Source organism: Saccopteryx bilineata, chromosome 3 (genome assembly GCF_036850765.1).
Source record: "Saccopteryx bilineata isolate mSacBil1 chromosome 3, mSacBil1_pri_phased_curated, whole genome shotgun sequence".
NCBI lineage: Eukaryota > Metazoa > Chordata > Mammalia > Chiroptera > Emballonuridae > Saccopteryx > Saccopteryx bilineata.
Window position 1 is genome coordinate 151,155,256 of NC_089492.1, and position 13,092 is coordinate 151,168,347.

Below are 13,092 nucleotides of genomic sequence, written 5' to 3' on the forward strand. Positions count from 1 at the left end.
GAAAACTGAAAGCTTTTTCAAGATCAGAACAAGATAAAGATGTCCACATTTTACCAATTATATTCAACACAGTATTTGGATGCCCTAGCCAGAGCAATCAGGCATGAGAAAAATGAAAGGCATTCAAATCAGAAAGGAAGAGGTAAAACTGTCATTATTGCAGATGACATGATACTATATATAGAAAATCCAAAGACTATTAGAATAAATGAATTCAGTAAAGTAGCAGGATAAAATTAATATTCAGAATTTGACTGCATTTTTTTACACCAATAACGAACTATCAGAAGAGGAATTAGGAAATAACACTATTAACAAATGCATCAAAAAGAATAAAAAACAAAGAAATAAATTTAACCAAGGAAGTAAAGTACCTGTACTCTGAAAACTATTAAGACAACGAAAAAAGAAATTAAAGATACAAATATATGAAAGGCTTTACCTTGTACATGGAGAAAAAGAATTAACATAATTACAATGTCCATACTACCCACAACAATTTATAGATTCAATGTAATCCCTATCAAAACATCAGTGGCATTTTTTACAGAACTAGATTAAATAATGAAAAAATTTATATGGAATCACAAAAGACCCAAATAGGCAAAATAGTTTTGAGAAAGAACAATGTTGGAGGTATCATGCTAACTGATATCAAACTATACTATATGGCTATCAGAATCAAAATAGCACAATATTGGCATAAAAACAGACACAGATCAATGGACAGAATAGAGAGCCCAGAAATAAACTCATGATTATAGGGTCAATTACTTTGTAACAAAGGCGGCAAGAATTCACAATGGGGTAGACAGTCTCTTCAATAAGTGGTGCCGGGAAACTGGAGATACATGCAAAAAAAAAAAAAAAAAAAAAAAAAAAAAAAGAAAGTAGAACAATTTCTTACACCATACACAAAGATGAACTCAAAATGGATTAAAGCCTTAAATATAAGACCTGAAACCATAAAACTCCTAGAAGAAAACATAGGCAGTAAACTGTAACATGTTTCTTAGCAACATTTTTTTGGACATGTCTCCTTGGGCAAGGGAAACAAAATAAAAAAATATGGGACTACATCAAACTAAAAAGTTTCTGCACAGGGAAGGAAACCATCAACAGCATGAAAAGACAATTTACTGAAGGAGAGAAGGTACTTACTTGCTGATGGATACATTTGTTAAGAAGTTAGTATGTCAAAATAAATAAGGAACTCACACAACTTAACATAAAAAATAACTAGATTAAAAGAGGCATAGTACCTGAAACGACATTTCTCCAGAGGACATACAAATGTCTAACAGACATATGAAAAGGTGCTCAATGTCACTAATCATCAGAGACATGCAAAATAAAATGAGACACTACCTCACACCTGTCAGAATGGCTATCATCAATAAATCAGCAAACAAGTACTGATGAGGATGTGGAGAAAAGGGAACCCTCCTGCACTGTTGGTGGGACTGCAAGTTGGTACAGCCACTGTGGAAAGCAGTATGGAGTTACCTCAAAATATTAAAAAAAATAGAGCTATCATCTGACCCAACAATTCTATTTCTATTTATCAGAGAAAAACCCAAACACCAATTTGAAAAGATATATACATTTCTATGTTCAATGTAGCATTATTTATAATAGCCAAGATATGGAAGTTACTAAGTGTCCATCTATCCATCTACAGACAAATGGATAAAGAAGATGTGGTGTACACACACACACACACACACACAAAATGGAATACCACTCAGCCATAAAAACAATGAAATCTTCCACTTGTGACAACTTAAATGGACCTAGAGGGTATTACGCTAAGTAAAATTAAGTCAGAAAAAGAAAAATACTGTATGGTTTCATTTATATGTGGAATCTAAAAAAAAAAAAAGAATGAGCAAAACTGAGAATACAGAGAACAAATTGACAGTTGCCACAGGGGAAGGAGTTTAGGGGATGGGTGATAAAGGTGAAGGGATTAAGAAGTACAAATTGGCAGCAGAGTATAGGGAATAAAGTCAATATCTTAATAACAGTATATGGTATCAGAGGGGTAACCAGACTTATTGGAGTGATCATTTAAGTAAGTTATAAAGATATTTAATCACTATGTTGCACTCCTGAAACTAATATAGTGTATGTCAACTTAACTGAAAAATAATTTTTTTTTAAATAAGAAGAAAAAGATGTCACCTTCCATCTACCAGTACCTCTGTGCTGGTCCAGTGACTGGGATACAGTGTCATGAAAGCACTCTGGCCTCTGAACTCAGTCTCCATGGGGTCCCTGTCTTTGAGGCTGCCCACTGACTGTGCCACAGTCATACCAGCACAACAGCACTGCCCCACTGCCCTCTCTGTTCCTTATCTTTGCCCTAAAAGCTCTGCCCAGCTTGATGTACTTCCCTGTTGCCCTCCTGGCTGGCCTTTGTTGCCCCAAACAAGTCCTGTGTACAGCGAAGATAGTCTGCTCCTCCTCATTTCCAGACTGAAGCTCATGGTGGTTCTACTTCCTTGTAATTCTCTTCATATCTGGTGTCTCGCCCCAGGCTCCTAGGGCTGAGGGCCTAGATAAGGTTACATGTTACTCGACTGTGTCAAGGCCCCTGTCTGACACCACCAAACAAAGCTCCTTTCTCTTTGAAGCTCAAGCTGTCCATATGCCAGCTTCAGTGCCACCTTGTGCCTGCCCCAGGAGTTCCCCCTGACCTTCTGTGATGAGGCTGGCACTTATGTCCATTCTGCCCACTCTCATCCTTAACCATGTAGCTAATCCCTTTCCCTCATGTTCTATGTTGTTTACTGACCTGGTGCCCATGCTCAGGGCCCATCCCAAATGCCATTTCCTATATGAGTCCTGATCAAATCTTTCTACCCTTGTGCCCTTCTTGGAAGCCCCCACAGCACAGTGTGCCTATCTGATATCACATCTTCATTATAGGGCCATTCATTATTTGTACAATTGTCCTGACCCTTCCCTAGGGACCTCTTATATGACACATTTTCTGACTTCTTCCAAGACCACCAAAAGTGATCTGTCCACCTGTGAACTGCCCACACCTGTATCCTGCACCTGAACTCCCAAGTTCTTAGCCTTCATCCAAGGTACTGAGGCTTCAATCACCTTCTCTTCATTTAAATCCTCCTTCACCTTAAACAATCTTGTTGTTCAACCTTGACTTTACCTTTGGTAGAAACAAGCCAAATATGAATTTACTCTGACACGAACTTGTCTTGAGTGCGGACAAGTCAGTCCTGAGACTGGTCTATGCTTCACCCTAACTCCTGTCATCAGGTCCTCCCTGTGCTTATCTGCGGTCTTCTATTTCAGGCGAGGCCCTCCACCTTATTTTAGTAGACTGTGCTGCTATCCTGACTGGCTGCAGGCCAAATCTGAGAACAAGATAAAAGAGCTAGTGAGGAAAATAATGAAACCTTCACATAGGTTGTTAATGTAAAAGATGTGAGTAAAGTTGAAAGTAAACTGAATTTTTAGAAAATGATTACACTGTAACTGTGTGAGAACAAGACAGGTAAAGAAATGTAGAGTTCACACATTCATAAAAAAACAGTTTTTTTGAAGGATTCCCCATTCCAAATAGGTCTTTCCATTTTGGACAGTGAGCAGTGGTGTGCTGGTGCACCAGCTTCTGGGAAACCAAGGACCTGACGTGGGTCATTTGCTATTTCTCTGGTGTACAGGCTCTTTTCATAAAATAAAAAAATTATTTACTGGTTTTAGAGAGAGAGAAACATCGATTGAGAGAGAAACAGAAACAGTAATCTGTTGCTATATGTGCCATGAATAGGGATTGAACCAGCAACCTTTGTGCATCACGATGATGCTCTAACCAACTGAGCTATCTAGCCATGGTGGTCCTCTTATTACAGTAGGTATTTAGTTATTAACAAAGTAAGGGAGCAAATGAAATCAGACATTAAGCCAGATTAACTCGGCAGCTGCAACCTCACAGACTCCCCAGAAGACAGCTGCATCCTCTACCAAAGAGACATAATCCCTGAGCAGTCAGAAAAGCCTGGCTTTCCAATCTCACTGGAGACCAACTGGTACATTACTAGGGGAGGGAGAACAAGTAAAGGGGAGACTCTTCTGATGACGCATGCACAGTAGCAGACAAAATGGTGACCATAAGGGGAGGAGTCTATCCTGGGAAAAGGATAGAATAGGATAAGGGCCCGAAACCCTGGAAGATCCAGGAAAAGAAATGGAGAGCGGGAGGGCCCAGCAGAGCTCCAGGAAAACCTAGAAAATAGATTGGATAGTTTGAAAGACTGCCTGCTTGTTCCTAAAACCAAGAAATATGTGGAAGATTAGCAAGGATCTCGGGGCAGTTGTTACTAGAGCCTGCCTGCCCTCTACATCCTGAAGAGCATATTATTTTTTTTTATCTCAATACAATTTACCACTATGCTTATATTTCTGCCACGTGTGTGCCCCTTGAACTAATTTTCTCCAGCGACACTCTCACAGGATCAATTAAGTTATAACACTTGAACAACTGACAGTCTATTTAACAACAGGTTTTTGCTGACCGATCCAAGCCAGATCCAGCAAGCCAGACACTGGGTCTCCTTTTAAACCAACACACCCCTGCTGAGCTGCCATGCCCAGAGTGACTCCCAAATCCCCATACTTACAGCTGCCGGGTTTGTGAATTGGCACGGAATCCCACTCTGGCAGTGGGGAGTCTTTTTCACCTTCTGAGCTACTGGTGTTGCCTAGTTCTTGACTACTTGGAAGGAATTTCACTAGGGCAGATGGCCTGTTATCCACTAACTTATTTGTACCTGCACAGAAAGGAGAAAGTTGTTAATGGATGAAACTCCTTTCATTCAGGTCTACTTTAATGATCTAATGAGGACGAGACTAATAACTACTAATTTATCAATGGTAATTCACAACTAGCAACTGTTATTATAACCAATCATGGAAGTATCTGTATGACCAACAGGAAGGTACCTTTTGTTTTCTGGGAATTCCGTGATTTGGAGCTGCTTGTCAATGCAGTTGGAAGAGGGATCTTGGTTGGGAGGTTCCTCCGTTGTTTACTTTCCAGTGGGGGAGGGTATGGCAGCTCTAAACAACTGAAAAGACAAGCAAGGAAGGAAAATTCAAGTTTGTCCCTTTGTTGTGGAGCAGAGAAGTCACTAACTGCTCTACACTTTCAATGTATGTTTTATAAATCTGGCTTCCTGAGGCATTATCCGCCCCAGTCTGAGGCTGTCTGCTCAGGAGACAGCGCAGCACTACAGACACCTTTTCTGCACTGAGTATCAACAAAGAATGCTTAGAGCACCTGCCTCAGGTAATGCGCATAAAGCCATTAGCAGGAACTTGCTGTTTTGGGGCTGCTGAGTCTCTTTCCTGCAATTACACTACTAGTGTGATTCCTGAATATGGAGATTCAGAAAGGTCAAGACTCGGCTATTCCGAACTTTGATGACATTTTTGTCATAGAAACTATGGAATAAACCTTGAATGAACCAGGCTGAGTTCCTGAGCTATCTATAAAACTCCAGCGCTGAGTAGCAGCAGCACTATGGCATTTCCCTAGTGAGTGGGGAGAGATGAATTTTCTTCTTTACTCTTGAATTCAGGGTTAACCCTAGGCAAAAATGTACATACTGTTTATTTATTTATAAATTAAATTTGATGGGTTGACCTTGATCAATAAGAGTACATAGGCACCAGGTGAACATCTCTATAGCATTTGAACTGTTGACTGTCTTGTGTGCCCACCACCCAAAGTAAAAAATCATTTTCTGTCACCATACATTTGTCCCACCGCCCACCCCCTGGTTAAATACTATTTTTATTTATTTATTTATAGTATATATCCTTTCTGAAAGGCTTAGTAGTTAGCTTAACATCATAAGAACCTCTAACTAGGACAATTAATCAGTTCTGAACTTCCTGTCAACCAAGGCAAGGTAGGAGGCATTATGGGCTATTTTAGTTTCCACAGTCTGATGAGAAAAACATTAAAATCTGCTGGGTGATAAGCAATCTCTAGGAAAAATTGCCTGGGTAGATGATCCATATGAACCAATGTGTGAGCAGTGGGACAATATGGGCCACAAAGACGTTCTTCACAAAGTGCTTCTGTAAAGCCCAAGATCAAGTCACAGGAGATAAGCTAACCTGGTCCAGGAAGGGCATTTTCTGGTGAAGGCTGGACACAACTCACAGAGAATTCTTCTAGGGACCATTAGTGACCTCCATCATGCTTCTGGTGATGGCCGCAAAGCTGTCAGTTCAAGGCTGGGCTCATAGCTTGCTTTTCATTAAAAATCTGACCTACACAGTATAAAACTGATGTGTCTCTGGCATTTTCTACCTTAGTGCACTTCCTGTTCCCAACACCTCAAGGTATGATATACCACCCGGATCTCTCACACCAGTTTCTCCTTCCTATGAGGCAGCTAATCTCCATTAGATTTCAAAAGTCAGAATACTTTAAACTTTACAGATCCAATGCATACTCAGTCTATCCCTCCCCCTTAAAGTAGCAGATGACAGAATAAAGTATGAGCTTATAAATAAATACATTTTAATGAAGGCTATTTACAAACATTTTAGGTACTAGGTGAAAGGTCATTTTATTTTCATTCTTTTGTTTCTCTGTATTTCAAATTTTTAAAATTAGAAATAGGTATGATATTTTTTTTAAACAATCTTATTTATTTTTTCTTTACAAAGACAGAGAGAGAGTCAGAGAGAGGGACAGACAGGAACGGAGAGATGAGAAGCATCAATCAGTTTTTCGTTGCGCGTTGCAACACCTTAGTTGTTCATTGATTGCTTTCTCATATGTGCCTTGACCACAAGCCTTCAGCAGACCAAGTAACTCCTTGCTTGAGCCAGCGACCTTGGGTCCGAGCTGGTGAGCTTTTGTTCAAACCAGATGAGCCCGCGCTCAAGCTGGCAACCTCGGGGTCTCGAACCTGGGTCCTCTGCATCCCAGTCTGATGCTCTATCCACTGTGCCACCGCCTGGTCAGGCAGGTATGATATTTAGAATCAGTAAAATGGGCAATCCAAATTCCAAAGTGTCTTAGTTAACTCAAAAAAAGAATTTTAGACAGGATAACAAACTAACATGAAAAACCCCACCACTTATGGGGTGAGACTGTTAATGCTGTTTATAAATCTTCTGTCCTACTTCCACTTCTGACTGAGTTATTTAAAAACTCCATCTTTCTTTAAAAGAAAAAGAAGCTCCCATGACATAGACACCCACTCATCCTCTGTTGGTGGTGGTAGAGGTGGGGAGGGGGTGAGCTATTTTTAGTCCTTTCACTTTTTTTTTTCATCTTTCTGAAGCTGGAAACAGGGAGAGACAGTCAGACAGACTCCCACATGCGCCCGACCGAGATCCACCCGGCACGCCCACCAGGGGCGACGCTCTGCCCACCAGGGGGCGATGCTCTGCCCATCCTGGGCGTCGCCATGTTGCGACCAGAGCCACTAGCGCCTGGGGCAGAGGCCACAGAGCCATCCCCAGCGTCCGGGCCATCTTTGCTCCAATGGAGCCTTGGCTGCAGGAGGGGAAGAGAGAGACAGAGAGGAAAGCGTGGCGGAGGGGTGGAGAAGCAAATGGGCGCTTCTCCTGTGTGCCCTGGCCGGGAATCGAACCCGGTCCTCCGCACGCTAGGCCGACGCTCGACCGCTGAGCCAACCGGCCAGGGCGGGGGTGAGCTATTTTTAAGTAAGTTATTTATAAAGAGGGTATGGGGGTGAGGGCTGCCTATTTATACACAGTTTAACTCTGTGCCACTGTAAAAAATTACCGTATTATTCGCTCCATAAGACACACCTGACCATAAGACACACCTACGGTTTTAAGGAGGAAAATAAGAAAAAAAATATTCTGAACCATATCGTGCGTTAAAATATTTAATAAAATACCGTATTTTTCGCTCTGTAAGATGCACGGGCATTTCCCACTCCACTTTTGGGGGGAAGAAAGTGTGTTTTATGGAGCGAAAAATACGGTAATTGGTTTTTAAGAAAAAAGAAGCCAGACAACTACTTTATTTTGCTGATTCATACTTTCCTAAATTAAGCCAAGTGATCTTTATTAAGAAATGTTTGTAAGGCGTCTGAATAAATGGACAAAAGCCAACAACTTATTTTAAGCAGTTCTTTCCAAAAGGAAAAACCAGAAAGGTATTTCAGATGCCAGACTATTTCAACTCATGTAACACTTGGTGTAAGCCCATGAGGGAGGCAGGAAACCGAAAGCAAGGTCACAGGTCTGGAGGCCAGTGTGTGAAAAGTGGCGTCAACGACCCTAAACTGAGTGTGCTCTTCAGGCAGATTATGAGAGAATACAGGTATTCTAGATTTAGATTATTGTTTGCTTTATAAATGTAAAATGTTGACAAACAATTAGAAAACAAAAGGATTGACAGCTATCTAGTGTCCTAAATCAGGGTTTCCCTAAGCCTTTCCTGGTCCTTTACAAGTTCTAGCTTTCCCCTGCCATCTCTGACCTACAATACATTCTTCTGGAAGTCCACAGGGCCACTTCTGCAGTGTTGAAGTTGAAAAAAATAAGACCAGATCTTTGCTATTGCAACAAAATACTCCACACCCTTAGGAAATGATTTTTGTGAAGTCAGCTTTTGGGATTATGGTAGGAGGGCTGCACAGCTGAGATAGAGAAAAGCGAGAGAGAAAGGGGATGGGGTGGGGGGAGAGCCACTCTGGCTTTATCATCCCTTACTTAGAAGACTGCAAATTATTCAATATTTAAGGATTTGAGTCTTCTGGCCTAGAGATGATGTAACATAATATTCCAATAACACTGATAATACTTAAAGACTAGTTTTTGATATAGCAAATGCAAACTAACCCTACAGATTTAGCTAATATTAGAAGATCAGCTTTTTGACAAATATAGAAAGTAAATATTTATTGCCAGATAAAATTTCCAATAGAAAGTGATAGAGTCCTGGCTGGTTGGCTCAGTGATAGAGTGTTGGCCCAGTGTGTGGATGTTCTGGGTTTGATTCCTGGTCAGGGCACACAGGAGAAGTGACCATCTGCTTCTCTACCCCGGCCTACTCTTTCTCACTCTCTCTCTTCTCCATCCTCGGCCATGGCTTGACTGATTCACGTTTGTTGGCCCCAGGCGCTGAGGATGGCTCTTTGGTGTCTCTGCCTCAGGTGCTAAAAATAGCTTGGTTGCAAGCAGGGTCCCAGATGGGCAGAGCATCAACCTCAGACAGGGGTTGCTGGGTGGATCTTGGGTGGGACACATGCAGGTGTTTGTCTATCTCCCTTCCTCTCACTTGGAAAAAAAAAAGTGATAGTACTTGCCTTTTAATGAGGTCTCTTTTTTAAAAATGTGTATATACTTTCTTTAGCTATGTGCAATCACACAGTAACACACTAAAAGCACTTGTTGGTAGGTGACAGGCACTGTAGGCATCACTAATACCAGGACCAGCAGTGACGTACCCGAATGAAAGTGCAAGCTGTGTACTATCCCAATTCAGTGTAGACAGGGAATGGCTCTGTTCAGAGAGGCCACACTGTTGATTATTAAAAAAAAAAAAGAGTCCCTATCTGTTTAACTCCATATCTGATTGATGTACTAATGAATTCTCTCAATATTTTTATTTTTATCCCTGAATTCAGAAAAACACAAAATAAGATCTGTGAATTTGACAGATTAGCTAAAGGAGGTTAGAAGACTACAGCTGCATATGAATTTTTCCAGATACAAAGATAACTTAAAAAGATAATTTAGAGTGCACTGCTTAAATTGTTTTTTTGGTAATGATTTTTTCATAGCTACATAGCAAGAGAACCTGAGTTGTTACTGTAACTCCTTCAACACGTGATATAGGACTGGCTACTCCAGCGTGTGGTTTACCAGAGAACTCAAAAACCTTGGCAAGGTTAGTGGCACTCTAGTGAAGTCTTTTACAAACTTTTCAAAACCAAAGCTGGATGTGAGGGAGATCTGGCTGTGACATCTGTCACCCCATGGATGGCCAGGGTTGATTCAGCTGATATGCTCTCTAGATGGGTGTCCCTTTCCTCACTCCATGTGCGTCCTTCCTGAAGCAGCACGCTCGGTTGAAGAGGACAACCTTCCCGGATAGAGGAGAGGACCGCTCTTCAGTCAAGAGTATATGAGTAGCTGTGCTCCCCTGCTAGAACCTCCAACCAAGCTCTTAAAACCAAATCTGCTAATAGTCAACTTATTTTATAAAAAAAAAAATGAGAACACAATAGAAGTCAGGAGAAGAGGTTTGAGGGTGAGATTAACAGGGTCTACCTGTTTTAAATTGTTATAAATTATTAGGAACTCAGGCATCTGGCTAATAAACTTCCTAGCCACTTGCAGAGTATTATTCTTGTCCTCGGATGCCAGAATATCAGCACCACTTAGTGCCTCAGGATGGTTTCTCTCAGGGGAAACCCAAGTGTGCCACTATGACCCCACGTGACATTCCTTTTAACTGGGTCAGACTATTCTCAACAAATTGTGTGATTAGGTCACTCAAACTAACATTTTTCACGAAAGAGTAAACTTTAGACCAGGCGTCCCCAAACTACAGTCCTGCGGGCTGCATGCGGCCCCCTGAGGCCATTTATCTGGCCCCACCGCATTTCCGGAAGGAGCACCTCATTCATTGGTGGTCAGTGGGAGGAGCACTGTATGTAGCGGCCCTCCAATGGTCTAAGGGACAGTGAACTGGCCCCCTGTGTAAAAAGTTTGGGGACCTCTGCTTAGACACTGTGTTACTAATTACTGCCCTATGTTGTATTATTTCTAAGTTCATGGACAAAGTGAAATTCCTCTGCAGTAATTACTAGTTTCTCATTAGCTTTCAGTTCTATAGGACGGAAGGTCCTGCCTGAGTAATGTAAGGAGAGAGTCTGGGTATTGGTGATTTTGCAAAGCTCAATTATTATTAGCCCAAGAGTGAGAGTTTTAATGATAATAAACCATGTCTTTATTACTTCATACCTCATTGCCACAGCCTCCTGGGTCAATGACCACTTACCATACAAATAGGCAAATATCAGCTTTCATGCAGATGGTCATTTCATATGATGAACTAGGAAAGGCATTATTAACAATGCTAAAACTAAAATCGGTAATTAGGTAAATCCAAGGTTTAATAAAAGTATGAAATTAACAACCCAATAGTTCAACGTGTTCATTTACTTGGAAAAACATTGCATAGCAAACCTTACTGGGACAGGGTTGTGGCAGGGGGATGACTGAATCTGTCACACGAGGCCTGGGATGGAGTTTTTCATGGTAGACTTGTCGGATTCAGGGAACATGTGCCCTGATTACCTAAGCATAGATTTTTCCAAGTTTTACAGCACCAAATTCTAGCTCCAATTGCAGCGCTGAGTTAGAGAGCAGGCTCATAGCTATCTTTGACAAAAGTTATGCTCACATCTGTGGCTAAACCATGGGTTATCTTCGTGCAGAATTGAAGCGGCCCATGCCTGGGAATGAATTACCAAGTAAAGTTTTGCAACAAGTTGTTACCTCTGCCTTTTGCTGTGACATCAGAGGTATGTGCCATCCTCATTGTAAATATCAGGAAAAACCAGGAGGAATGTTATTGACTCCAGGGCCTTTGGTGTATCCCCACAATCCCATAGACAAACCCACCAGGCAAAACATTACCTAGTTTTTACCAGTAACTTCTTTTATAGTCCTAATTTCTCTGCACTCCCTCTGTCTCACCTGGGTTTCACATCTGTTGGAATTTCCTTCTTAACATTCAAGAGTTTTTTGCTTTTTTGCTTCACTTGAGACATTTCATTTTCATGTTTTTCAGGCATGGCTTGTTTTCCCTTTTGCTTTTCTGTATCCTGTAAAACATGGACACTTAACTGCTGAGAAGGTTTAATAAAAATGATACAGTCCTTTCTGAAGGCAGAGACAAAAAAACAAAGATGTAGCAGATATATATATGTCATATGTATAAAAACGATAAACTCCTTTCTTCAAATCTATCTTAACTAATGTGGTTCTGTCAAGTTTTCAGCCTTTGACTTACTCTAATTGTTTTTTGGTGAGTCTGGGTTACAAAGAGTATCATTTTAATTTATACCATGTCCTGACGAGGTAGTGGTGGTGGCACTGGCAGCAGCGAGTTGGCAGCTTATTCTTTAGAGTTAGGGAGCAAAACCTTGCCTTTATTTACAAGGACAGTTCAGCTGGCACTATAATATAAACGCTCTGGCAATGTGCCTGATGCTGAGCCCAAGGACAATCCAAGGCAAGAACGTAAGTGTTCACACCCATTCACCATGTGTTCACAGTGACACTGTCAACAGAGTTATAGTGAATTAATGTTAACTATTTATCATCAAGGGGAGGGGCTTAGTTACTTCTTCAATAACTTAACATTTACTGGCCACCCACTTGGTGCCAGGTGAGGGGTTACTAAGAGGGCCTAGGGCCTTTCCGAGGGCTCTGAGGTCCAGCAGGAGGGAGCTAGCTACACATGGCAGTGAGAGCTTAATTAGCTTGTCCCTTCCTGTGGAAACATGCACTGGCCATGGCTATAGCACAGGCCAGCTGTCTGCCTGGCTTGAGCATGGAGCCTGGGCTGAGAAAGCCACATCCACACTGTATATTACAGCTGTGCTACCTGACTGGTCTGCCATCTGCTGTTTTTGGTCTGTGATCAGGCTAGCATAGAAGCTGCACTCCTGTTCTTTTATAGTAATGTGACAGTCTGTCAGTGTCTAGGCACCGGCCAGTGGACCCATCTCCTGAACATGGCATATATTTGTTTGGGTGCTGTTGACCTTGCCTGCAGAGTGGCATGTGGCCTGAGTGTGTTCTACTTGTGCAGCAGGACCATATCTATGAGAGACGAGGAATTTAAAAAACCTGGTTCTTTATCACAGATAGCTTGAGCAGCAGTGTGTTTAAGGATGTACTGAAGGTTAACCAGGGGACAGACAGGGGAAGGACATATGCGGTAAAAGGTAACAGCTACAAGCACATGGTAAATTAGAGTTGGTTCAGCAGTGTCCAGCTTCAGCGTTTGTTTATTAAGGGTACCTGGATTTTAATAGATTATGCCAA

At 41.5% G+C, this 13,092-nt stretch overlaps 1 protein-coding gene across 1 annotated transcript in view; it reads right to left on the reverse strand.

The window, feature by feature from the left end:
- Positions 1–13,092, reverse strand: part of TMEM131 (transmembrane protein 131) — a 259,254-nt gene that overhangs the window by 15,443 nt on the left and 230,719 nt on the right. Inside the window, exons 33-35 of the mRNA XM_066267786.1 lie at positions 11,737–11,864; positions 4,972–5,096; positions 4,650–4,799 (exon numbers count right to left, since the gene is read on the reverse strand). Coding sequence (XP_066123883.1) covers positions 4,650–4,799; positions 4,972–5,096; positions 11,737–11,864 — 403 coding nt within the window. The remainder of the gene's footprint in view (positions 1–4,649; positions 4,800–4,971; positions 5,097–11,736; positions 11,865–13,092) is intronic.